This window comes from Triplophysa dalaica, chromosome 17 (genome assembly GCF_015846415.1).
Source record: "Triplophysa dalaica isolate WHDGS20190420 chromosome 17, ASM1584641v1, whole genome shotgun sequence".
Classification (NCBI taxonomy): domain Eukaryota; kingdom Metazoa; phylum Chordata; class Actinopteri; order Cypriniformes; family Nemacheilidae; genus Triplophysa; species Triplophysa dalaica.
Genome location: NC_079558.1, coordinates 19,621,915 through 19,649,632, shown reverse-complemented (window position 1 = coordinate 19,649,632; position 27,718 = coordinate 19,621,915). Strand labels below are relative to the sequence as shown.

General features: G+C 41.2%; 1 protein-coding gene across 1 annotated transcript; it reads left to right on the top strand.

The window, feature by feature from the left end:
- The first annotated feature begins 715 nt into the window (after window positions 1–715).
- Window positions 716–26,826, top strand: ppp1r16a (protein phosphatase 1, regulatory subunit 16A). Its single transcript, XM_056771796.1, has 11 exons — window positions 716–1,041; window positions 3,985–4,350; window positions 5,426–5,496; window positions 7,118–7,263; window positions 20,370–20,473; window positions 22,761–22,885; window positions 22,964–23,089; window positions 23,827–23,902; window positions 23,980–24,109; window positions 24,549–24,699; window positions 25,206–26,826. The coding sequence occupies exons 2-11, from the start codon at window positions 4,116–4,118 to the stop codon at window positions 25,668–25,670; spliced, it is 1,629 nt and encodes a 542-aa protein (XP_056627774.1). The 5' UTR covers window positions 716–1,041; window positions 3,985–4,115; the 3' UTR covers window positions 25,671–26,826.
- The last annotated feature ends 892 nt before the right edge of the window (window positions 26,827–27,718 follow it).

The following is a 27,718-nucleotide window of genomic DNA, read 5'->3' as shown; positions in this document are numbered from 1 at the left end:
TATGTGGTTTATGTGTGGGTTATGTGGTTTATGTGTTGTTTATGTGGTTTATGTGTGGGTTCTGTGGTTTATGTGTTGTTTATGTGGTTTATGTGTGGGTTCTGTGGTTTATGTGTTGTTTATGTGGTTTATGTGTGGGTTTTGTGGTTTATGTGTTGTTTATGTGGTTTATGTGTTGTTTATGTGGTTTATGTGTGGGTTTTGTGGTTTATGTGTTGTTTATGTGGTTTATATGTGGGTTTTGTGGTTTATGTGTGGGTTGTGTGGGTTATGTGTGGGTTTTGTGGTTTATTTGTGGGTTGTGTGGGTTATGTGGTTTATGTGGTGTATGTGTGGTTTATGCACTTTTTTCATAAAACATTGTCTGGATATCTGTGAATGTGTGAATGTGTAGGTCATGTCTGCTAAATGAATACCTGTTCAAACGGATATATAAAAGTATCGTACTTTAAGCAAATCTTACTAACAAGATCTGAGGCAGTAGGGTAACAATGAGTTAATTATAGTTGTTCGAGTTAATAATCAAAATAATTATTTTTCTCAGATAGATGAACGTCAGGTGACCTTATTCATATTTATGAAACGTCCTGTCCACATCCATCCGTATCCAGTAATGACGTGGACTGTGATTGGTCCACTGCCCTCAGCGTGGAGTAAAGTAACACGTATCACCTGACGGTTCAGCGGCGGTTCGGATATTAATTCACACCTGAATAATGATACTGACAAACCGTGCACAATAGGGTTAGAAGTGGAAAGAAATTTGTATGAAAAACATTATTGTCTAGAAAATGTATATATGACCAATCATGGAGCGCGTCTTTTCCGTTAAGCCCCGCCCAGTTGAGAACGTTCATCGGTGTTTGTGTGTGTGAGAATGAGAACAGCGCCGACTGTCGTGATGCCGTGAGCGGGAGGACGAGCCGCCGAGAGCCGCTGTTGTTATGGAGAAACTTTAATGCCTCTTAATGCGTCAGAAAACGACTGAAAGACACAATGAACAAACGTCAATATTCGGATTGAGTTCATTCGGAGAAACAGGTGAGACAGAAGCGTTAATGTGACGTGTCAGACAGGTGTTTTATGACAGGTGTGTGTTTCAGGTGTTCACAGGCCACACGCACACATACACATATTATACAGCATTAATACGCGATGAAAGATGAAATGTTTTGTTGTTTTTTCTAGATTAAAGCGCTCGTGAATGGTGGTTATTATTTTATGAAGTGTGTAATGGAGTTCAGGTGAAGTTTACACAGGTTAGCATTCTGCTAGTAAACAGGAAATAGAGCCGCGACTACAGAACACACACACACACACACACTTATAACAATATGAAGGGATACACTCACACAAATATATCATCATCATCATCATCATCATCATCATTGTGGTGTATCTGCAGTGTGTCATTGAGTCATATGAACTAAAGCACTACTGTAGTCCTCCATTCACTGTGACCTGCTTCAATGTTGTGTTGATGTCACACGAGTTTCTCTCTGCTCTATGCGTACAACCTAAACTATGAACTTATGTTTCTAATGAGAGGGTTGTGTGCGTGTGTGTGCGTGTGCGTGTGTGTCTTTGTACATCTATCCTTATGAGGACCCGTTTGAGTTTAAGACCAGCAGAGTTAGGACTAAAGGGCTGGTTATACTCGACGCAGTCGCTAGTTCGCCTGGGTGCGCGCGCCAAATATGACGTCATCGCGGAGTTAGCGGAAGTTCGCTTTGTGTCCTAACCGTGCACGACATTTGTGAATCGAGGGAACAGTTCGTTTTATATTGTATTCAGAATAAAACAATATTTATAAACATTGCTCTTTTGAACTGTTCTTATATCTTCTCATTTTATATAACAAAGACATCCAATGGGTTAATCTATGGCAATGTACATTGAGCAGTCCCTAACCAACAATATGTAGAAATGTGTCTGCATTATGCACAGAAATGAAAGAGTGAACAAAAATGTTGATATAAAAATTTATTAAATCAACAAACAATAGTTCGAAATGCATTTCCCCGTCCAGGACATACATCTGCTTAACAAGAGCGATGTATTCTACATCTCCACGTTTTGTGGCATGCAGTGGGTGAACATGCCATCTCCCTTTTTTTGATAGTAGCAACAACACAAAATCTCCTACGTTTCCTTGTCGAGCAGCTGCTCGCAAGACGCCATTCTGAATGATCTGACGTAATTCCGGTAAAATTCCTACTTTTCTTCTACTTCCATTCGTATTTACAGAACGATTTCGTTCGTGCGCCCCCTGTCGTTTTAAAGAATATCTCAACGGCGAACGCGTCAAGTAGAAACGTCTCGTCCGTTTGGGGAGTTGCGCGCGCGGACAGCGGAGGCTCGCGAAGCGGAGCCAGGCTCGAGTATAAACAGGCCTTAAGAGAGTAAAGCGAGGACATTTTGGCCGGTCCTCACTTTCTGAGACCCCTTTAAGGGGCTGTTTGAGGGTCAAGACCTGGTTTTAGGGTTTAGGTTATAATCAGGTTTAGGGTGAGGGTCAGGGTCAGCTACTCACTTCTGATGGTTAGGGGCTAGAGATTGCATACAATTGATTCAATTGAGATTGCGTCAATCTATGTCCTCATAAAGATAGCTGTACGTGCGTGTGTGTGCGTGTGTGTGTGTGTGTGTGTGTGTGTGTGTGTTTGTGTGTGTGTGTATATATAGTTTCTCTATAAACAGACTGTGTCCTTCAGTCTTCTTTATCACAGAATCAGAAATTCAGCACTGTCAACAGGTTCAAGTTTACATTAACATTAAGTCATTTAGCAGACGCTTTTATCCAAAGCAACTTACAAACGGGGTTAACAATGAAAGCAAGTGGAATAACATAAGCACAACAAAAAAGTTTAAAGTATTTTGTTAAAACAGTTAATACATGTTTTTGATCAAGTTACATTTGTGATCTGATTTTGGTGACATCTAAAACATCACATGCGCCTTGGCCGTGTGCTGATTGACCGTTATCACCTCATTTAAAGCTGATCTTTCAGGTTTATATAGGCAGTCTTAAGTTGTGAAACTGTGCCTTGACTGATTTAAGGAAATCGTGTGTGTAAATCTGTCTCTCTTATGATGATGTTTATTGAGATAAGTCGTGAGTTCATGTGAATATAAACAAAGGTTATAACAGAATTCACTGTACCATTGTAAAATTCCGCAGTACTATTCAGGATCTTACATTTTACAGAGCAAATACATGTTAGTGCAGATAGTACAGACACGACAAACAGTTTGGAAAGGAAGAAAAAACAAAATGATGAAATATAGAGAATTCAAAAGTCTAAAGTACTTTATAACACATGATGCTCAATAACACTTAAAACTAGATATAATCAGTTCAGAATAGTCAAGTCAACTTTGTTTATATAGAACTTTTTACATTTTTCATTGTTATTAAGCAGCTGGACATGAAACATATTGACTATAATCCAAACATAAAAGTTATAGTAAAAAAACAATGAACACAAAGAATACAGACACGCAACCAGGTTCAAACACACACATGCATAAAACACAACTCCACACGCACCGACTCAAGTCAGTTACTTTATTATTCGTTCACTTTCAGCTTTACAGCTTGACATTACACACCGCATGAAACGTCATTTTAAGGATATTGAAATATTTACTCTTTATGATGGTAAATGTGGTTTTACAGGACAGTTAGCCCGGACACAGTACAAACGATCAAGTACATCTGAGAAGTTTTCAGTGAAATAAAATGATGATGTATGTGTCAAGACAAGTTGTATTTCAGTTATTGAACAGCCCTGTGATCTTCAGAGAGATCTTTCTCTCACATCACTCTTCACTCACATGAATGTCTTTTGGATTTGTAAGATGAATCAATTTGAATGTGAATGACAATGAGAAGAGAGTCTGATGATCATGTGTTCAGACTGCGGTCATACAGATAGCATAAATTCAGCTATAAAACAAGCAAGCACACTCTTTCTGTTTCAGATATTTCCGTCAGTGTCCAATAATGAACGGTTGACAAGAAGATGATGAGATTTCGTTGGCTGTCATGGGCGTGTGAATCAGATCTGGAGTGATTGGAGAAGCGTCGGTGGATTGTGAGTAAAGTGAATCATATGGCTGAACATGCGGAGCTGCTCGCTGAAATGAACACAGTCGGCCGTCTCTCAGCCACCGAGCGTCTGAAACATGCACAGAAGAGACGCACACAACAGCTCAAAGACTGGGCTCAGATTGAGAAGAACAGCACTCACAACAGCGCTCAGAAGAGAGACGGAAAGAAACGGAAGGTGACTTTCCCCACTAACATCACATTACTGGAGGCTGCAGCCAGAAATGATCGAGATGAAGGTAAGAAGGAAAGAGTCATTCACTCTCGTGTCATCACAAATCTCAATCTTTCTTAAATGTAAGGTAGTTTCAGAAATTTCAGAAAGGCTAGCAATAGCAAGCCTAGATAGCTAGATAGCAAGATAGCTTTAAGCGTAAGATCCATTCACAGCTCTTCTCCAGAACATGTACATGGGTTGGTGACCAGATTGCCTAATCTACACAACAAAACCATCCCAATGACCCTAACCTAGATCCCAGAACTTCACTGTCATAATAACAAACAAAATACTCTCACCTTTAACCCACTGAAAAAACATCCCGCTGCTACTTGTCGACAGTGCTGAGGAAGACATGTAGAATTCTCATTGTATATGGACCCAATGTGACATGTGATGGTCCTGGGCCTTCTACAGAGGAAATCTAAATACAGTAAATACACTCATGGTCACAACATGATTGGCATCTTTAGTAAACTTACATAAGCATGTTTCATTGAAGAAAAACAACTGAAAGTAAGAAGCAGGTCACATTAAGAAATTCATGTTTTTCTCTAACCCACACTGGACACCATTTTTTTGTGCCTGGTTGAGTCTGGTTGAGTGAGGTGGAGCGTGGTCGGTGTGGTTTGAGAAAGTTCACATATGACCTAACATATGAATGTAAGGCACATTCGTCGCATAAATAAACATCATGAATAACCTTTACTACGGCTCAGTGTTTAGAGCGTGATGCCAGAAATGCCAAGGTCATGGGTTCCATCCCAGGGATTACACATACTCGCAAACAAATGTATCCTGTGATGCAATGTAAGTCCTTTTGGATAAAAGCATCTGACAAGTGTATCATTGTAAAATGTGAATTAAAAGTCGAAAACAAGAAGTTTTTATAAAATGTCTGAGGACTTTAACAGAAGAGACGTTACACGTTGAGTCAGTGGTCAGGCGTAAACTACTCTGGTGATCACACATAATGCTGCTGATGGAGGCCGTTTATTCAAGTTCATGTGCAAGAGTGACCTCTGACCCAACATCACACAAGCAGCTTGAATAATATGTTGTGTACCTACTGTTGTTGTTTTGTGTCTTCATAACAGTGCGAGATCTGCTGAACAATGGAGTCAGTCCAGATCTGGTGAATGAAGACGGACTCACAGCGCTTCATCAGGTACACACACACACACACACACACACACATTACACTAATACACATCAGAGAGACGCAGGGCTCCAGATGATAGTTTTTTATTTAACTTTTTTCTGGAATCACCGTTATCACCCAACACATTTTAGGAGTACATGCAGAACATTTTAGAGCAACTTCAATTGACCAATGGTTTGACCACAAGCACAAGCAGCTGGTTGTTATCCCAGATATAAGCCCTGACAGTGTGATGAGGACCTGACGTGAAGCGGAGGATAACAGCCGATAGCATTATCACACTTATTACTCAGATACTTGTCACATGAGGAAAAAAACTGGACATGAAATGTGAATTTGAAATAATTGATTAGCTCATGTTGTCAAATGTCATGAACAGGTGATTTGGTGTAATCACTTGTAAATATAATGTCATATATGTTTTTAAAATAAAATTTATATTTAATTTGTCCAAAAAACTTGTTAAATGATTTGCTACATCCAGGTTACTGTGTGCTCTGAGCAGTTGTTATTTGGGAATAACAAACCTGCAAAAGTTATGACTGACCAATCAGAATCAAGCATTCCAACGAGCCATGTAATAAACCGTTTTAATCAGAATCAGGTATTCAGACAGACCATGATATAAACCAGATCTCCTCAATTTAGATGACACATGAGCTATGAGGTATTGTCACTTCAGGACAAGGGTTTAAAGTTTAAGGTTATTCATGATTTACTATCTTTATTATTTTCTACAGCACTTGTTTAAATATGCTATAAATAAATTAGATGCAAAGGTAAAAATCCTCATTTACAGGTGGCACATGTAATGAGCACAAAATGAGCAAATAAAACAACACTAATTCCTTTTTACAGATAACTTTATGAATGTGTCTATTTCTGAATGTGTGACAGAATTCAGACGAGTTGTCCAAACAAGAGCTGACAATATTTGTTTCTACTTTACAAGTCAAAGAAGTCTGAAGAAAATAAACTGCAGACTGAAGCCATTCAAACATGACATGACACATGTATGTGTGGAGTCCTTACAGATGCTGATCATCAAACAGTGTGATTCATAGATCAGAGATCTAACTTTAACAATTTAACCTAATTATCTTCTGAGCTCACAGAATGAGTCCAATTTTCTGACTAACTGTGTTGAGAATGAGAGACGGATGATCATGACAGGGTTTATGTGTTCAAACGATCGTTCATTAATAAATGTGACGGATGAAAACTTCAGCCTCACCCACAGACATCAGTCTTCATCTATTGATGAACATTACAAATAAACACCACAACAACAAGAAAGGCCAATGTATAGTACAGTATAAAATAGAAAATGAATAATATTATTGTATAATTTAAGTTAATAAATACAAACATGTAATCATGTTTGGGCAGAAGTATAATCCAATGTGTCTAGTGTAGGAAAGTAAAACCCTTACTGTGTTAGTAAAGTCTTTCTTCATGTGGAGAGAACTCAGTAATTGTGTAGAAACCTCATTTTGTGTTTGTTAATCTAAATAAAACCTGAACATGTTTTAATATTTCTCACGTTCACATGTTTTTGTGGAAACGCCCATACAGGGTCTTTTCTGTTGTGCATTGTGTAAATATTAGTTGTTGTGTTTCTCTGCAGTGTTGTATAGATGATTTTGTGGATGTGGCGCGTTGTCTTCTGGATGCGGGTGCGAATGTCAACGCGTGTGACAGCGAGCTGTGGACTCCACTACATGCAGCAGCCACCTGCGGTCACACAAACCTCGTGCAGCTACTGCTGGACACGTCAGTACAACCTCTCACTTCATCAGCAGCTGGGTTGATTGTGTTGTGTATGATGTGTCTGTTGTGCTGTTTTGAGTGTGATGATGTTTGTGTGTTCAGTGAATGCAGATGGGAATATGATCTGTGTTGTGTGTGTGATGTGTGTAAGATGTTATGTTGTGTGTGATGTGTGTAAGATGTGTTATGTTGTGTTGTGTGTGATGATGTTTGTGTGTTTAGGGGTGCTGATCTGTTGGCAGTGAATGCAGATGGGAATGATCTGTGTTGTGTGTATGATGTGTTGTGTTGTGTTGTGTGTGATGATGTTTATGTGTTCAGGGATGCTGATTTGTTGGCATTGAATGCACATGGGAATATGATCTGTGTTGTGTGTGTATGATGTGATGTGTTGTGTGTGTGATGTGTTTTTTTGTATGTATGTGTGTGTTTGTGTGTGTGTGTGTGTGTGTGATGTGTTGTGTGTGATGATGTTTGTGTGTTCAGGGGTGCTGCTCTGTTGGCAGTGAATGCAGATGGGAATATGATCTGTGTTGTGTGTGATGTGTTGTGTGTGTGTGTGTGATGTGTTGTGTGTGTGATGTGCTGTGTTGTGTGTGATGATGTTTGTGTGTTCAGGGGTGCTGATCTGTTGGCAGTGAATGCAGATGGGAATATGATCTGTGTTGTATGTGTGATGTGTGTGTGATGTGTTGTGTGTGTTGTGTGTGATGTGATGTGTGTGTGTGATGTGATGTGTGTGTGTGTGTGTGTGTGTGTGTGTGTGTGTGTGTGTGTGTGTGTGTGTGTGTGTGTGTGTGTGTGTGTGTGATGTGATGTGTGTGTGTGTGTGTGTGTGTGTGTGTGATGTGTTGTGTTGTGTGTGTGATGTGATGTGTTGTGTGTGATGATGTTTGTGTGTTCAGGGGTGCTGATCTGTTGGCAGTGAATGCATATGAGAATATGATCTGTGTTGTGTGTGTGATGTGTTGTGTTGTGTGTGTGATGTGATTTGTTGTGTGTGTGATGTGATGTGTTGTGTGTGTGATGTGATGTGTTGTGTGTGATGATGTTTGTGTGTTCAGGGGTGCTGATCTGTTGGCAGTGAATGCAGATGGGAATATGATCTGTGTTGTGTGTGTGATGTGTGTATGATGTGATGTGTTGTGTTGTGTGTGTGATGTGTTTTTTTGTATGTATGTATGTGTGTGATGTGTGTGTGATGTGTTGTGTGTGATGTGTTGTGTTGTGTTGTGTGTGTGATGTGATGTGTTGTGTGTGTGATGTGATGTGTGTGTGATGTGTTGTGTGTGTGTGTGTGGTGTGATGTGATGTGATGTGTTGTGTGTGATGATGTTTGTGTGTTCAGGGGTGCTGCTCTGTTGGCAGTGAATGCAGATGGGAATATGATCTGTGTTGTGTGTGTGATGTGTGTATGATGTGATGTGTTGTGTTGTGTGTGTGATGTGTTTTTTTGTATGTATGTATGTGTTTGTGTGTGTGTGTGTGTGTGTGTGATTTGTTGTGTGTGATGATGTTTGTGTGTTCAGGGGTGCTGATCTGTTGGCAGTGAATGCAGATGGGAATATGATATGTGTTGTGTGTGTGTGATGTGTGTGTGATGTGTGTGTGATGTGATGTGTGTTTGTGTGATGTGATGTGATGTGATGTGATGTGATGTGTTGTGTGTGTGTTATGTGATGTGTTGTGTGTGTGTGATGTGTGTGTGTGTGTGTGTGTGTGTAATGTCTTGTGTGTGTGTGTGTGTGTGTGTGTGTGTGTGTGTGTGTGTGTGTGTGTGTGTGATGTGTTGTGTGTGTGTGTGTGTGTGTGTGTGATGTGTTGTGTGTGTGTGTGATGTGTTGTATGTGTGATGTGTGTGATGTGATGTTAGTGTGATGTGTGTGTGATCTGTGTTGTATGTGTGATGTGTTGTGTGTGATGTGATGTGTTGTGTGTGATGTGTTGTGTGTGTGATGTGCTGTGTTGTGTGTGATGATGTTTGTGTGTTCAGGGGTGCTGATCTGTTGGCAGTGAATGCAGATGAGAATATGTGTTGTGTTGTGTGTGTGTGATGTGTGATGTGTTGTGTGTGTGATGTGATGTGTTGTGTGTGTGATGTGTTGTGTGTGTGATGTGCTGTGTTGTGTGTGATGATGTTTGTGTGTTCAGGGGTGCTGATCTGTTGGCAGTGAATGCAGATGAGAATATGATATGTGTTGTGTGTGTGTGATGTGTTGTGTGTGTGATGTGATGTGTTGTGTGTGTGATGTGTTGTGTGTGTGATGTGCTGTGTTGTGTGTGATGATGTTTGTGTGTTCAGGGGTGCTGATCTGTTGGCAGTGAATGCAGATGAGAATATGATATGTGTTGTGTGTGTGTGATGTGTTGTGTGTGTGTGTGTGATGTGTTGTGTGTGTGATGTGCTGTGTTGTGTGTGATGATGTTTGTGTGTTCAGGGGTGCTGATCTGTTGGCAGTGAATGCAGATGAGAATATGATATGTGTTGTATGTGTGATCTGTGTGTGATGTGTTGTGTGTGTGGTGTGATGTGATGTGTTGTGTGTGTGATGTGATTTGTTGTGTGTGTGTGTGTGTGATGTGTTCTGTGTGTGATGTGTTGTGTTGTGTGTGATGATGTTTGTGTGTTCAGGGGTGCTGCTCTGTTGGCAGTGAATGCAGATGGGAATATGATATGTGTTGTGTGTGTGTGATGTGTTGTGTGTGTGTGATGTGTTGTGTGTGTGATGTGTGTGATGTGATGTGTGTGTGATCTGTGTTGTATGTGTGATGTGTTGTGTGTGATGTGATGTGTTGTGTGTGTGATGTGATTTGTCGTGTGTGATGATGTTTGTGTGTTCAGGGGTGCTGATCTGTTGGCAGTGAATGCAGATGAGAATATGATATGTGTTGTGTGTGTGATGTGATGTGATGTGATGTGATGTGATGTGATGTGTTGTGTGTGATGTGATGTGATGTGATGTGATGTGATGTGATGTGTTGTGTGTGTGATGTGATGTGATGTGTTGTGTGTGTGATGTGATTTGTTGTGTGTGTGATGTGTTGTGTGTGATGTGATGTGTTGTGTGTGTGATGTGATGTGATGTGTTGTGTTGTGTTGTGTTGTGTTGTGTGTGATGTGATGTGTTGTGTGTGTGATGTGATGTGATGTGTTGTGTGTGTGATGTGATTTGTTGTGTGTGTGATGTGTTGTGTGTGATGTGATGTGTTGTGTGTGTGATGTGATTTGTCGTGTGTGATGATGTTTGTGTGTTCAGGGGTGCTGATCTGTTGGCAGTGAATGCAGATGGGAATATGATATGTGTTGTATGTGTGATCTGTGTGTGATGTGTTGTGTGTGTGATGTGATGTGTTGTGTGTGTGATGTGATGTGATGTGATGTGATGTGATGTGATGTGTTGTGTGTGATGATGTTTATGTGTTCAGGGATGCTGATTTGTTGGCATTGAATGCACATGGGAATATGATCTGTGTTGTGTGTGTATGATGTGATGTGTTGTGTGTGTGATGTGTTTTTTTGTATGTATGTGTGTGTTTGTGTGTGTGTGTGTGTGTGATGTGTTGTGTGTGATGATGTTTGTGTGTTCAGGGGTGCTGCTCTGTTGGCAGTGAATGCAGATGGGAATATGATCTGTGTTGTGTGTGATGTGTTGTGTGTGTGTGTGTGATGTGTTGTGTGTGTGATGTGCTGTGTTGTGTGTGATGATGTTTGTGTGTTCAGGGGTGCTGATCTGTTGGCAGTGAATGCAGATGGGAATATGATCTGTGTTGTATGTGTGATGTGTGTGTGATGTGTTGTGTGTGTTGTGTGTGATGTGATGTGTTGTGTTGTGTTGTGTGTGATGTGATGTGTGTGTGTGATGTGATGTGTGTGTGTGTGTGTGTGTGTGTGTGTGTGTGTGTGTGTGTGTGTGTGTGATGTGATGTGTGTGTGTGTGTGTGTGTGTGTGTGTGATGTGTTGTGTTGTGTGTGTGATGTGATGTGTTGTGTGTGATGATGTTTGTGTGTTCAGGGGTGCTGATCTGTTGGCAGTGAATGCATATGAGAATATGATCTGTGTTGTGTGTGTGATGTGTTGTGTTGTGTGTGTGATGTGATTTGTTGTGTGTGTGATGTGATGTGTTGTGTGTGTGATGTGATGTGTTGTGTGTGATGATGTTTGTGTGTTCAGGGGTGCTGATCTGTTGGCAGTGAATGCAGATGGGAATATGATCTGTGTTGTGTGTGTGATGTGTGTATGATGTGATGTGTTGTGTTGTGTGTGTGATGTGTTTTTTTGTATGTATGTATGTGTGTGATGTGTGTGTGATGTGTTGTGTGTGATGTGTTGTGTTGTGTTGTGTTGTGTGTGTGATGTGATGTGTTGTGTGTGTGATGTGATGTGTGTGTGATGTGTTGTGTGTGTGTGTGTGTTCAGGGGTGCTGATCTGTTGGCAGTGAATGCAGATGAGAATATGATATGTGTTGTATGTGTGATCTGTGTGTGATGTGTTGTGTGTGTGGTGTGATGTGATGTGTTGTGTGTGTGATGTGATTTGTTGTGTGTGTGTGTGTGTGATGTGTTCTGTGTGTGATGTGTTGTGTTGTGTGTGATGATGTTTGTGTGTTCAGGGGTGCTGCTCTGTTGGCAGTGAATGCAGATGGGAATATGATATGTGTTGTGTGTGTGTGATGTGTTGTGTGTGTGTGATGTGTTGTGTGTGTGATGTGTGTGATGTGATGTGTGTGTGATCTGTGTTGTATGTGTGATGTGTTGTGTGTGATGTGATGTGTTGTGTGTGTGATGTGATTTGTCGTGTGTGATGATGTTTGTGTGTTCAGGGGTGCTGATCTGTTGGCAGTGAATGCAGATGAGAATATGATATGTGTTGTGTGTGTGATGTGATGTGATGTGATGTGATGTGATGTGTTGTGTGTGATGTGATGTGATGTGATGTGATGTGATGTGATGTGATGTGATGTGATGTGTTGTGTGTGTGATGTGATGTGATGTGTTGTGTGTGTGATGTGATTTGTTGTGTGTGTGATGTGTTGTGTGTGATGTGATGTGTTGTGTGTGTGATGTGATGTGTTGTGTTGTGTTGTGTTGTGTTGTGTGTGATGTGATGTGTTGTGTGTGTGATGTGATGTGATGTGTTGTGTGTGTGATGTGATTTGTTGTGTGTGTGATGTGTTGTGTGTGATGTGATGTGTTGTGTGTGTGATGTGATTTGTCGTGTGTGATGATGTTTGTGTGTTCAGGGGTGCTGATCTGTTGGCAGTGAATGCAGATGGGAATATGATATGTGTTGTATGTGTGATCTGTGTGTGATGTGTTGTGTGTGTGATGTGATGTGATGTGATGTGATGTGATGTGATGTGATGTGTTGTGTGTGATGATGTTTATGTGTTCAGGGATGCTGATTTGTTGGCATTGAATGCACATGGGAATATGATCTGTGTTGTGTGTGTATGATGTGATGTGTTGTGTGTGTGATGTGTTTTTTTGTATGTATGTGTGTGTTTGTGTGTGTGTGTGTGTGTGATGTGTTGTGTGTGATGATGTTTGTGTGTTCAGGGGTGCTGCTCTGTTGGCAGTGAATGCAGATGGGAATATGATCTGTGTTGTGTGTGATGTGTTGTGTGTGTGTGTGTGATGTGTTGTGTGTGTGATGTGCTGTGTTGTGTGTGATGATGTTTGTGTGTTCAGGGGTGCTGATCTGTTGGCAGTGAATGCAGATGGGAATATGATCTGTGTTGTATGTGTGATGTGTGTGTGATGTGTTGTGTGTGTTGTGTGTGATGTGATGTGTTGTGTTGTGTTGTGTTGTGTGTGATGTGATGTGTGTGTGTGATGTGATGTGTGTGTGTGTGTGTGTGTGTGTGTGTGTGTGTGTGTGTGTGTGTGTGTGATGTGATGTGTGTGTGTGTGTGTGTGTGTGTGATGTGTTGTGTTGTGTGTGTGATGTGATGTGTTGTGTGTGATGATGTTTGTGTGTTCAGGGGTGCTGATCTGTTGGCAGTGAATGCATATGAGAATATGATCTGTGTTGTGTGTGTGATGTGTTGTGTTGTGTGTGTGATGTGATTTGTTGTGTGTGTGATGTGATGTGTTGTGTGTGTGATGTGATGTGTTGTGTGTGATGATGTTTGTGTGTTCAGGGGTGCTGATCTGTTGGCAGTGAATGCAGATGGGAATATGATCTGTGTTGTGTGTGTGATGTGTGTATGATGTGATGTGTTGTGTTGTGTGTGTGATGTGTTTTTTTGTATGTATGTATGTGTGTGATGTGTGTGTGATGTGTTGTGTGTGATGTGTTGTGTTGTGTTGTGTGTGTGATGTGATGTGTTGTGTGTGTGATGTGATGTGTGTGTGATGTGTTGTGTGTGTGTGTGTGGTGTGATGTGATGTGATGTGTTGTGTGTGATGATGTTTGTGTGTTCAGGGGTGCTGCTCTGTTGGCAGTGAATGCAGATGGGAATATGATCTGTGTTGTGTGTGTGATGTGTGTATGATGTGATGTGTTGTGTTGTGTGTGTGATGTGTTTTTTTGTATGTATGTATGTGTTTGTGTGTGTGTGTGTGTGTGTGTGATTTGTTGTGTGTGATGATGTTTGTGTGTTCAGGGGTGCTGATCTGTTGGCAGTGAATGCAGATGGGAATATGATATGTGTTGTGTGTGTGTGATGTGTGTGTGATGTGTGTGTGATGTGATGTGATGTGTGTTTGTGTGATGTGATGTGATGTGATGTGATGTGTTGTGTGTGTGTTATGTGATGTGTTGTGTGTGTGTGATGTGTGTGTGTGTGTGTAATGTCTTGTGTGTGTGTGTGTGTGTGTGTGTGTGTGTGTGTGTGTGTGTGTGTGTGTGTGATGTGTTGTGTGTGTGTGTGATGTGTTGTATGTGTGATGTGTGTGATGTGATGTTAGTGTGATGTGTGTGTGATCTGTGTTGTATGTGTGATGTGTTGTGTGTGATGTGATGTGTTGTGTGTGATGTGTTGTGTGTGTGATGTGCTGTGTTGTGTGTGATGATGTTTGTGTGTTCAGGGGTGCTGATCTGTTGGCAGTGAATGCAGATGAGAATATGTGTTGTGTTGTGTGTGTGTGATGTGTGATGTGTTGTGTGTGTGATGTGATGTGTTGTGTGTGTGATGTGTTGTGTGTGTGATGTGCTGTGTTGTGTGTGATGATGTTTGTGTGTTCAGGGGTGCTGATCTGTTGGCAGTGAATGCAGATGAGAATATGATATGTGTTGTGTGTGTGTGATGTGTTGTGTGTTTGATGTGATGTGTTGTGTGTGTGATGTGTTGTGTGTGTGATGTGCTGTGTTGTGTGTGATGATGTTTGTGTGTTCAGGGGTGCTGATCTGTTGGCAGTGAATGCAGATGAGAATATGATATGTGTTGTGTGTGTGTGATGTGTTGTGTGTGTGTGTGTGATGTGTTGTGTGTGTGATGTGCTGTGTTGTGTGTGATGATGTTTGTGTGTTCAGGGGTGCTGATCTGTTGGCAGTGAATGCAGATGAGAATATGATATGTGTTGTATGTGTGATCTGTGTGTGATGTGTTGTGTGTGTGGTGTGATGTGATGTGTTGTGTGTGTGATGTGATTTGTTGTGTGTGTGTGTGTGTGATGTGTTCTGTGTGTGATGTGTTGTGTTGTGTGTGATGATGTTTGTGTGTTCAGGGGTGCTGCTCTGTTGGCAGTGAATGCAGATGGGAATATGATATGTGTTGTGTGTGTGTGATGTGTTGTGTGTGTGTGATGTGTTGTGTGTGTGATGTGTGTGATGTGATGTGTGTGTGATCTGTGTTGTATGTGTGATGTGTTGTGTGTGATGTGATGTGTTGTGTGTGTGATGTGATTTGTCGTGTGTGATGATGTTTGTGTGTTCAGGGGTGCTGATCTGTTGGCAGTGAATGCAGATGAGAATATGATATGTGTTGTGTGTGTGATGTGATGTGATGTGATGTGATGTGATGTGATGTGTTGTGTGTGATGTGATGTGATGTGATGTGATGTGATGTGATGTGATGTGATGTGATGTGTTGTGTGTGTGATGTGATTTGTCGTGTGTGATGATGTTTGTGTGTTCAGGGGTGCTGATCTGTTGGCAGTGAATGCAGATGAGAATATGATATGTGATGTGTGTGTGATGTGATGTGATGTGATGTGATGTGATGTGATGTGATGTGATGTGTTGTGATGTGATGTGATGTGATGTGATGTGATGTGATGTGATGTGATGTGATGTGTTGTGTGTGTGATGTGATGTGATGTGTTGTGTGTGTGATGTGATTTGTTGTGTGTGTGATGTGTTGTGTGTGATGTGATGTGTTGTGTGTGTGATGTGATGTGTTGTGTTGTGTTGTGTTGTGTTGTGTGTGATGTGATGTGTTGTGTGTGTGATGTGATGTGATGTGATGTGTTGTGTGTGTGATGTGATTTGTTGTGTGTGTGATGTGTTGTGTGTGATGTGATGTGTTGTGTGTGTGATGTGATTTGTCGTGTGTGATGATGTTTGTGTGTTCAGGGGTGCTGATCTGTTGGCAGTGAATGCAGATGGGAATATGATATGTGTTGTATGTGTGATCTGTGTGTGATGTGTTGTGTGTGTGATGTGATGTGTTGTGTGTGTGATGTGATTTGTTGTGTGTGTGTGTGTGATGTGTTCTGTGTGTGATGTGTTGTGTTGTGTGTGATGATGTTTGTGTGTTCAGGGGTGCTGCTCTGTTGGCAGTGAATGCAGATGGGAATATGATCTGTGTTGTGTGTGTGATCTGTGTGTGATGTGTTGTGTGTGTGGTGTGATTTGATGTGTTGTGTGTGTGATGTGATTTGTTGTGTGTGTGTGTGTGTGATGTGTTCTGTGTGTGATGTGTTGTGTTGTGTGTGATGATGTTTGTGTGTTCAGGGGTGCTGCTCTGTTGGCAGTGAATGCAGATGGGAATATGATATGTGTTGTGTGTGTGTGATGTGTTGTGTGTGTGTGATGTGTTGTGTGTGTGATGTGTGTGATGTGATGTGTGTGTGATCTGTGTTGTATGTGTGATGTGTTGTGTGTGATGTGATGTGTTGTGTGTGTGATGTGATTTGTCGTGTGTGTGTGATGTGTTGTGTGTGTGATGTGTGTGATGTGATGTGTGTGTGATCTGTGTTGTGTGTGTGATGTGATGTGATGTGATGTGTTGTGTGTGTGATGTGATGTGATGTGTTGTGTGTGTGATGTGATTTGTTGTGTGTGTGATGTGTTGTGTGTGATGTGATGTGTTGTGTGTGTGATGTGATGTGTTGTGTTGTGTTGTGTGTGATGTGATGTGTTGTGTGTGTGATGTGATGTGATGTGTTGTGTGTGTGATGTGATGTGATGTGTTGTGTGTGTGATGTGTTGTGTGTGATGTGATGTGTGTGTGATGTGATTTGTCGTGTGTGATGATGTTTGTGTGTTCAGGGGTGCTGATCTGTTGGCAGTGAATGCAGATGGGAATATGATATGTGTTGTATGTGTGATCTGTGTGTGATGTGTTGTGTGTGTGATGTGATGTGTTGTGTGTGTGATGTGATTTGTTGTGTGTGTGTGTGTGTGATGTGTTCTGTGTGTGATGTGTTGTGTTGTGTGTGATGATGTTTGTGTGTTCAGGGGTGCTGCTCTGTTGGCAGTGAATGCAGATGGGAATATGATATGTGTTGGGTGTGTGTGATGTGTTGTGTGTGTGATGTGTGTGATGTGTGTGTGTTTGTGTGATGTGATGTGATGTGATGTGTTGTGTGTGTGTGATGGGATGTGTTGTGTGTGTGTGTGATGTGTTGTGTTGTGTGTGTGTGTGTGTGATGTGTGTGTGTGTGTGTGTGTGTGTGTGTGTGTGTGTGTGATCTGTTGTGTGTGTGTGTGTGTGTGTGTGTGTGATGTGTTGTGTGTGTGTGTGATGTGTTGTGTGTGTGTGATGTGTTGTATGTGTGATGTGTGTGATGTGATGTGTGTGTGATCTGTGTTGTATGTGTGATGTGTTGTGTGTGATGTGATGTGTTGTGTGTGTGATGTGATTTGTCGTGTGTGATGATGTTTGTGTGTTCAGGGGTGCTGATCTGTTGGCAGTGAATGCAGATGAGAATATGATCTGTGTTGTGTGTGTGATGTGATGTGATGTGATGTGATGTGTTGTGTGTGTGTGTGATGTGATGTGATGTGATGTGATGTGATGTGATGTGATGTGTTGTGTGTGTGATGTGATTTGTTGTGTGTGTGATGTGTTGTGTGTGGTGTGATGTGATGTGTTGTGTGTGTGATGTGATGTGTTGTGTTGTGTGTGATGTGATGTGATGTGTTGTGTGTGTGATGTGTGTGATGTGTTGTGTGTGTGATGTGATTTGTTGTGTGTGTGATGTGTTGTGTGTGATGTGATGTGTTGTGTGTGTGATGTGATTTGTCGTGTGTGATGATGTTTGTGTGTTCAGGGGTGCTGATCTGTTGGCAGTGAATGCAGATGGGAATATGATATGTGTTGTATGTGTGATCTGTGTGTGATGTGTTGTGTGTGTGATGTGATGTGTTGTGTGTGTGATGTGATTTGTCGTGTGTGTGTGATGTGTTGTGTGTGTGATGTGTGTGATGTGATGTGTGTGTGATCTGTGTTGTGTGTGTGATGTGATGTGATGTGATGTGTTGTGTGTGTGATGTGATGTGATGTGTTGTGTGTGTGATGTGATTTGTTGTGTGTGTGATGTGTTGTGTGTGATGTGATGTGTTGTGTGTGTGATGTGATGTGTTGTGTTGTGTTGTGTGTGATGTGTTGTGTGTGTGATGTGATGTGATGTGTTGTGTGTGTGATGTGATGTGATGTGTTGTGTGTGTGATGTGTTGTGTGTGATGTGATGTGTGTGTGATGTGATTTGTCGTCTGTGATGATGTTTGTGTGTTCAGGGGTGCTGATCTGTTGGCAGTGAATGCAGATGGGAATATGATATGTGTTGTATGTGTGATCTGTGTGTGATGTGTTGTGTGTGTGATGTGATGTGTTGTGTGTGTGATGTGATTTGTTGTGTGTGTGTGTGTGTGATGTGTTCTGTGTGTGATGTGTTGTGTTGTGTGTGATGATGTTTGTGTGTTCAGGGGTGCTGCTCTGTTGGCAGTGAATGCAGATGGGAATATGATATGTGTTGGGTGTGTGTGATGTGTTGTGTGTGTGATGTGTGTGATGTGTGTGTGTTTGTGTGATGTGATGTGATGTGATGTGATGTGATGTGATGTGATGTGTTGTGTGTGTGTGATGGGATGTGTTGTGTGTGTGTGTGATGTGTGTGTGTGTGATCTGTTGTGTGTGTGTGTGTGTGTGTGTGTGTGTGTGTGATGTGTTGTGTGTGTGTGTGATGTGTTGTGTGTGTGTGATGTGTTGTATGTGTGATGTGTGTGATGTGATGTGTGTGTGATCTGTGTTGTATGTGTGATGTGTTGTGTGTGATGTGATGTGTTGTGTGTGTGATGTGATTTGTCGTGTGTGATGATGTTTGTGTGTTCAGGGGTGCTGATCTGTTGGCAGTGAATGCAGATGAGAATATGATCTGTGTTGTGTGTGTGATGTGATGTGATGTGATGTGATGTGTTGTGTGTGTGTGTGATGTGATGTGATGTGATGTGATGTGATGTGTTGTGTGTGTGATGTGATTTGTTGTGTGTGTGATGTGTTGTGTGTGGTGTGATGTGATGTGTTGTGTGTGTGATGTGATGTGTTGTGTTGTGTGTGATGTGATGTGATGTGTTGTGTGTGTGATGTGTGTGATGTGTTGTGTGTGTGATGTGATTTGTTGTGTGTGTGATGTGTTGTGTGTGATGTGATGTGTTGTGTGTGTGATGTGATTTGTCGTGTGTGATGATGTTTGTGTGTTCAGGGGTGCTGATCTGTTGGCAGTGAATGCAGATGGGAATATGATATGTGTTGTATGTGTGATCTGTGTGTGATGTGTTGTGTGTGTGATGTGATGTGTTGTGTGTGTGATGTGATTTGTTGTGTGTGTGTGTGTGATGTGTTCTGTGTGTGATGTGATGTGTTGTGTGTGTGATGTGATGTGTTGTGTGTGATGATGTTTGTGTGTTCAGGGGTGCTGATCTGTTGGCAGTGAATGCAGATGGGAATATGATATGTGTTGTGTGTGTGTGATGTGTTGTGTATGTGATGTGTTGTGTGTGTGATGTGATGTGTTGTGTGTGATGATGTTTGTGTGTTCAGGGGTGCTGATCTGTTGGCAGTGAATGCAGATGGGAATATGATCTGTGTTGTGTGTGTGTGATGTGTTGTGTATGTGATGTGTTGTTTGTGATGATGTTTGTGTGTTCAGGGGTGCTGCTCTGTTGGCAGTGAATGCAGATGGGAATATGATATGTGTTGTGTGTGATGTGTTGTGTGTGTGTGTGTGTGTGTGTGTGTGTGTGTGTGTGTGTGTGTGTGTGTGTGTGTGTGTGTGTGTGTGTGTGATGTGTTGTGTGTGTGATGTGATGTGTTGTGTGTGATGATGTTTGTGTGTTCAGGGGTGCTGATCTGTTGGCAGTGAATGCAGATGAGAATATGATATGTGTTGTGTGTGATGTGTTGTGTGTGTGTGTGTGATGTGTTGTGTGTGTGATGTGATGTGTTGTGTGTGTGTGATGTGATGTGATGTGTTGTGTGTGTGATGTGATGTGATGTGATGTGTTGTGTGATGTGATGTGATGTGATGTGTGTGTGATGTGTTGTGTGTGTGATGTGTTGTGTGTGTGATGTGATGTGATGTGATGTGATGTGATGTGATGTGATGTGATGTGTTGTGTGTGATGATGTTTATGTGTTCAGGGGTGCTGATCTGTTGGCAGTGAATGCAGATGAGAATATGATATGTGTTGTGTGTGATGTGTTGTGTGATGTGATGTGTTGTGTGTGTGTGTGTGTGTGTGTGTGTGTGTGTGTGATGTGTTGTGTGTTTGATGTGATGTGTTGTGTGTGATGATGTTTGTGTGTTCAGGGGTGCTGATCTGTTGGCAGTGAATGCAGATGAGAATATGATATGTGTTGTGTGTGATGTGTTGTGTGTGCGTGTGTGATGTGTTGTGTGTGTGATGTGATGTGTTGTGTGTGATGATGTTTGTGTGTTCAGGGGTGCTGCTCTGTTGGCAGTGAATGCAGATGGGAATATGGCGTATGATCTGTGTGAGGACGAGGCGACTCTAGAGCTGATAGAGATGGTGATGGCTGATCAGGGTGAGCGTCTGTCATCATGTACACTTTATTCTCTTACACTGAGACAAAATCCCATATTTTACAAACATGAGAAGAAATATATTTCATTTTGCTCGTTGTAACGTTCGGCACTTTAGATGTTAATAAAATGGACAGTTATTGCAGATATTTGAGAGTTTTATGGTCTTATTAAATATAGACTTTTTGAATTTGAACGATTTATTTTGGGCTTGTCTTAGTGTGCAGTTTTTTCTATGAAGATCTGGCAACACTTTCACTTAAGTGAAGGGCTGGTGAGAGTGGCTAACGATAGCCCGTATCTAAATGTGTGAAAATAAAGACTTCTTTCACCTCACCTGAACAGATGTGTGTTTGTTTATACAGTATACAATGAGGGAAATAATGATTTGATCCCCTGCTGAAGTTTGCCTGCTTACAAAGAAATGAAGGGTCTAGTATTCTTATGATGGGTTATTTTAACTGATCGGAGACCAAATATCAACCAAATCAGGGGAAGGAAATGAATATTAAGGTTATAAATTGATTTGCATTTCAGTCAGTGAAATAAGTATTTGATTCCCTACAGATGACCAGCAAGAATTCTGGCTGCACAGATTGGTCATGTGTGTATATGAACCACAGATTAGTCCTGTCACTTTAAGAAAGTGCTCCTAACTCAGCTCGTTGTGTATATAACAACAGAATCTGTGTCTTCAACCTCTCCACCACCATGATCAAGACCAGATAGGTTTGAAAGGATGTCAGGGACAAGATTGTAGGCCTGCACAAACCTTGAATAGGCTACAGACAGAAGCTTGGTGAGATAATAACTATCAAATGCTCTTCCAAGATTTCCCCAATGGAGTAAAGATGATCATGAGAAAGGTCAAAGTTCAGCCCAGAACTACACGGAAGAAGCCTGTTAAATGATTTCAAGACAGTTGAGACCAGAGTTAGCAAGCAAACCATTGGTTACGTGCTTTGACACAATAGCCTGAAATCCTGAAGCACCCACAAAGTCCTTGTGCCCAAGAAGACCCGTCTGAAGTTTGAAGATGAACATCAAGAGGATTCACAGAAGGTTTGGAGAAAGTACTGGGAGACCAAAATTGACAACATTTTTGGAGTGAGAGAAATGTTGACCCAAGAACACCGTCCCTACAGAGAAGAACAGTGTGGGAACATTCTGCTTTAGGGCTTTATCTGCTACGGTCACAGGAAGACTTCACAGCATCGAGGGGCTGAGGGACGGGCCACTGTACCCTAAAATCTTGGACGAGACCCTCCCCTTAACTAGATCACTGAAGATGGGTCGTGGATGTGCCTTTAACGTGAGAAAGTGGTGACCCATACCCGAAATGTGACCTCTGCTTTTAACCCATCCAGTGAGTAGTGAACACACGCACAGCAAGTGGTGAGCACACGTACACCCAGAGCAGTGGGCAGCTATCACTGCAGCGCCCGGGGAGCAAGTAGGGGTAAGGTGCTCCGCTCAAGGGCACCTAAATCGTAACCTGCCGGCCCTGAGGATCGAACCTGCAACCTTTTGTTCACAAGTCCGACTCTCTAACCATTAGGCCACGAAAGACACAAAACATATCGCAAAACAACCAAAGAGTGGCTTAAGGAGAGGCACATTAAATGTCTCTAGAGCCCAGTCCTATAGATCATCTGTGGAGGCTAAAACAACAGCCAAGAAAGTTGAGTAAAATCTCTGCTGTCACATGTGCAAACCTGGTGAGCAACTATCATCTGACCTCAAGAGTTTCTCCACTGAGTACAAAGTTCTGTTTTGTTCGAGGATCAAATTCTTATTTCACTGACCGAAATGCAAATCAATTTATAATTTTTATATACATTTTTTTTGTTTATATTCTGTGTCTTTCAGTTAAAATAAACCTACAATAAAAATGATAGACCCTTCATTTCTTTGTAAGCAGGTAGACTTACTAATCCAGCAGAGGATCAGATCATCATTATCTTCACTGTTTAAATGAACATCTAGTTGCTGAGTTCAGTTTGTACACAATGCTAGATGTGTTGAGTGACCTACTGTATGTGAAGAGATTATACTGAATATATAAACAGATTTATTGTGCTAGTGTTACTGTGTTTGATTGACTTTCTACTGCAGCACATCAAGAGCTAATCTTCTCATACATTTGATTTTACTAATACACTCATTTCTTTCTTAATGAATGTATTTCTGTTAATCATCAGCACTCTTGTCTCACATTCACAAAACCAGAATCCACAAAGGAAGAACCTAGCCAGCAATATTGTCATGTTCATGTGTGTTTGTGTTCAGGAATCACTCAGGAGCGGATCGATGAATGTCGCGGAGCTAAAGAGAGCGAGATGCTGCGAGACCTGCGTGAGGTGCTGGAGAACGTTGGAGATCTGAGCCTGACAGACGAGCAGGGCGCGAGTCTGGTGAGAGACGTCAACATGAAGTCATCTGTGTTCTTCATATTTCATCTCTCAACACTGAGTGTGTTCTTGTGTGTGTAGCTGCACATAGCCGCTGCTAATGGATACGTGTCTGTGGGTGAACTGCTGCTGGAGAATAAAGTCTCTCCTGATGACCGAGACAATGATGGCTGGACGCCACTTCACGCTGCCGCCTGCTGGGGACAGGTCAGTACTGCAGCTGGACTTAATCGAACAGTTCATCCAAAGATAAACTAACCCTATGCTAGTAGTTTTCAGTTCTGGGACATCATCCATAATGAAAGTAGGAAATAAAATATTGTATATTTGTTTGTTGTGTTGAACACATTTTGAGATATTTGGAAGAATTTAGGAACACAAAGAGTTGTCAGGCACCTTTGACTACCATTTAATTCTTCTTACTAAGGCCGTCAATGATGTCACAGAACTGAAAATGACTAACATTCTTCTAAATATCAGAACAAAGTCATTTATACAGGTATGAAATGACCTTAGGGTGAGCAAATGATGACAGAAGTTTCATTGTTTGGGTGAACTATCACTTTAAGACATAACTGTCATGATCTTTGCTTAGATACTCACAAAGACAGACATGAGATTTTTGAATAAATAAATAAATCCTGTTGAATAAAGCTGTCCACGTCATGTAATTAGCACTGTTGTAAAGTAGTGATCACCAGAAACACATGTTAGCTGAACTGTGTCTGTCTGTTTTGTTCTTTTTAATAATGCATATTCTAGACCTTCATAGTGTGGTCAGATGTGAGATGATGTGTGTAGTGAACTGTCTAGAGAACATGTTACACCTTTAGTGAGCGCAGACACACATCTGAAGTGAAGCAGCATTTCTTTATACTGTGAAACAGCTCGAAAATCCCCAGCGTGACATCTAGACATGAGAATGAAATGTGTTTGTGTCATAGATTCAGATGGTTGAGCTCCTGGTTGCCAACGGTGCGAGTTTAAACGCCAGGTCTGGACTGGACGAGACTCCTCTGGGTAAGACACACACGTGAGTCCCACGGGTTCAGCACGAGTGTCATGACAGAACGTGACGGTTTGTTGTTGTGTTGCAGATGTTTGTGGTGATGAGGAGGTCAGGGCTAAAATAATGGAGTTAAAACAGAAACACGACGCCATCATGAAGGGTCAGGAAAAACACAAGAGCGATCTACAGAGACGAGTGTCCAGCGCCGGCAGCAGAGGGTGAGAACATCTAGAACACGTCATAGTCATGAAAACAACTGGCCTGCCATCAGTAGATCATTCAAGACTGCTATTAGATCGACTTGTTTGGCATCCATAAGCGTCCTGTGTCTTTTCTGACAAGGTCAAGAAACTGTGATTGAAAAGAGGAAACACAAACAATTGACCTCCTGTCATTCTGAACGTCTTTCTGGTGTGTGTGTGTGTTTGAGCATGATGTCACTGTAACACTTGATGAAACACACATCAGATGGAGTGAAGAACATCATCTGAGTGTTGAGTGCACTTGTGTTTCTGCTCCTGTAATCGCGCAGTATTCATGAAATCTAACACATTATTCTCCTATCAAGAAATAAAAATGCTACAATTTCTTTTAGCATCATGTCATCTATTCCAGTATGGTATGTGAAGGAGATGATTTGTTTTCTGTTGTTTGCAGTAAAGTGGTGAGACGCAGCAGCGTGAATGAACGCAGCAGTCTGTACCGCAGAGAACATCAGAAAGAAGCCATGGTGTGGCAGGAGAGACAGACGGATGCTCTGGATGATGATGAAGACAGACAGACGGATGCAGAACTCAATGCTGCACTGGTGACATCTTCAGTTCCATTTCTTAAACCGCTAGGATCATTCGTATGCAGAATCTTAAAGCTGTGCAGTGTGTTAAGAGAAATATTGAATGAATCCAAGCAGTTCCCTTAGGTGTCATTTTTATATTTTCATTCTTTTCTACTGACTGGAGCGCCGGCGCTACATGAAAACCTCATTTATTAATGAACTGTACTTCAAGAGCAGGAGTTTATTCTCATGAGGCTTAAAACTACTGTGATATTCCCCAGAGCGTCATGTGAGTAAACTTGCTGTGTTCTGATTTAATTGTCAGTATTTATGAATCTCTTTTGTTAAGGCGCCTCGCTGAATGCTCGTGCTGCAGACATTGAACATGGCTGCTTTTTTCCTAACGCAGACAGTTGAATGGAGAATAAGTGATGGAGAGTGTAATAAATGACCCCCATATGGACTCGGGACATCCCTAATAAACACATAGATGTTGAAGAGATGTCTGAGTGACCGAGGCTCTCGTTCTCCTTCTGCAGGTGTCTGGTCTTCATTCACCTGTCATCTCCTCATCACAGGCGGCTGAAGGGCAGAATGGAGCACAGGACTCAGTGTTGGGCAACGGCAGCGTGCTAGCGTTATCTTCACTTCCGGGAGAGGGCCAGAGTGGAGGTCGCAGGGACCGCAGCGCCTCCTATCAGCTCACCTTTGACGAAGACAGTATGAGCAGAGAGAGATCTCACCAAACGCTCGCCGATCTCAAACGACAGAGAGCCGCGGCTAAACTGCAGAAACACCCCGCTCCTCCATTACCTGTGTCCGCTGACCCCCGGGGCAATGAGCCCGTCACAGAAGAGTCTCCTGCATCAGAACAGCTGGACGAGAGCGCTTCTGATGCCGTGTACTTTACTCCATCGAGTGGAGATCCACCGCTGCTGAAGCTGAGAGCGCCGGAGGAGGAGGACACGAGCAACACCAAAGAGCCGTGCTGTAGACTCATGTAGAGTCTCTCTTACAATATCAGGCAGGAATGTCAACGTCCACGTATCCAACACTTCATATGGATGTTGGTATGAGGGACACACGTCCGCACAGCTTCTGATGATCACAAATATACAGAAATAAACAGAAGACAGTTATAATATATATTTGTGTTAGATTCTTAGCAATCAGACATGTGCAATATTTCACACGCTGTACGGTTCCTTCCTTCTGTTGAATGAAGTGAAACTGTTCCGATGTTCAGAGATGGTGTGTTATCATCAGATCTTTACCTGAATCACAATCAGACACTTCATCTTTCATGAAGAATCAAGGGTTTAAGTGCCGTGAATGTGGGGCCGAACTCAAAATATATAGAACAAACATTTCAAAGAAGAAGGAAACATTTGGATTAAAAAGAACATGATGGTGATTTTTAATGATCATTTCTATCAAATATTTTACATGACATCATTAAGTTTATAATGATTAACATTAAGTCGAGTTTATAAAAAGCTGTTTAATGTGTAGAAAACATTTGTTACAGTTGATCAGTCGCTGTGATCACATTAGATGTCATTACAGTAAACACCAAACTCTCTCTCTTCTGCTTACACATCAATGTTCATTATGTCTCTCGATAACTAAAGTATATATCCATCCTTCTGACAATGCACTGACTGAGATGCAGATGAATCACGTCCAAGAAGCATCTTCATTGTTTGATTGATGTGAACTGTTTAATTTATAGTTTAAATTATTATTTGCGTTTATTCTCTCCTATGATATCAATGTTAGCTGAATCAGTTTGTGATTCATAAAATTCAATTCAAAACCAAAAATAAAATCTCTGGCTTTATTTAAACAGATGGTAAATGTGATGACTCGCTGATATGAATTGATTGATATTGCACTTGATAAACTATTTTAATATGTGCAGTATTTACTTCATCGTTGTCATAAGGTTTGTTAACAAAACATTTCTTATTTTTGTAGGGAAATTATTGAGATACTATAATGTTTCTAAAAAACTGTGGTCTGTAAAAATGTTTAAAAGAATGTTTTATTGATTTTTGTTTTTTGTAATGAATGAACTTTAAAGTTTTGCGTGACTGTCACACAGTTGCTGTCTCTTCCCTTTTTTTCCTCTGATTAATAAACCTTCTGTAAATAAATACATGAACGCTTGTCCTTGATGAGCAAAAAGAAAACATTTACAAACACACAACATACAAAGAACACGACAACTGTTTACTGCATCTGTCTACATACAGTGACATATAGCCATTGTACTGAAGCCTCTTAAAACAACTGTTTAATTGCTGAACTCAATATGAGTCAAAATTAAACTGAACAAATCACATTAAAAAATTCCCTTAATGGACATTTGTTATTGTTGATTTGATGTTGATTTGATTGGTGATGAACATTAGATGAGTTTTTACAGTAGGTGTGACGCTTATAAATACTGCTCTTTGTTATTATTTGATGTCATTTTTTGTAAATGATGGATCATAAGGTAATTGGATAACTTGCTATGATTGTACGGTAATAATTTGATAACCTAATTAAGAAGTATTCAGTGAAGTGACATTTGTGGGTGTGTATGTGTTTGTGTGTGTGTGTGCGTGCGTGCGTGCATGCGTGTGTTATATGTAAGTTTTTGTTGGAATTAATTTCATGTCAGGGATGAACTGGGTGTGAATTTCTGAACACACTAATGGGGTTTAGTTTGTAGTTTAAATAAATAACATGTTACTCAGAGACTGACGTATGGCATGTTTTGTGTCTAATCACAAGAGTCTTTTATTTGAATCTTTCATTTGTATTCAAATCATGCTGTTCCACTATTTTAAACCTTACAGGATTTGACTGGTGTCTTTGTTGTGCTGCATCATGGGAGGCAAGCAATTTTAGGGGCGGTTTCGTGGACAGGGTTTTATATTAATCCAGGACTAGGCTTTAGTTAAATTATGACATTTAGGTAGTTTTTACAAACATGCTTTAGAAAAAACATTACATGTGTGCATTTTGAGAGAAAACAATTGCACTGCCAATGTATTTTAAGATA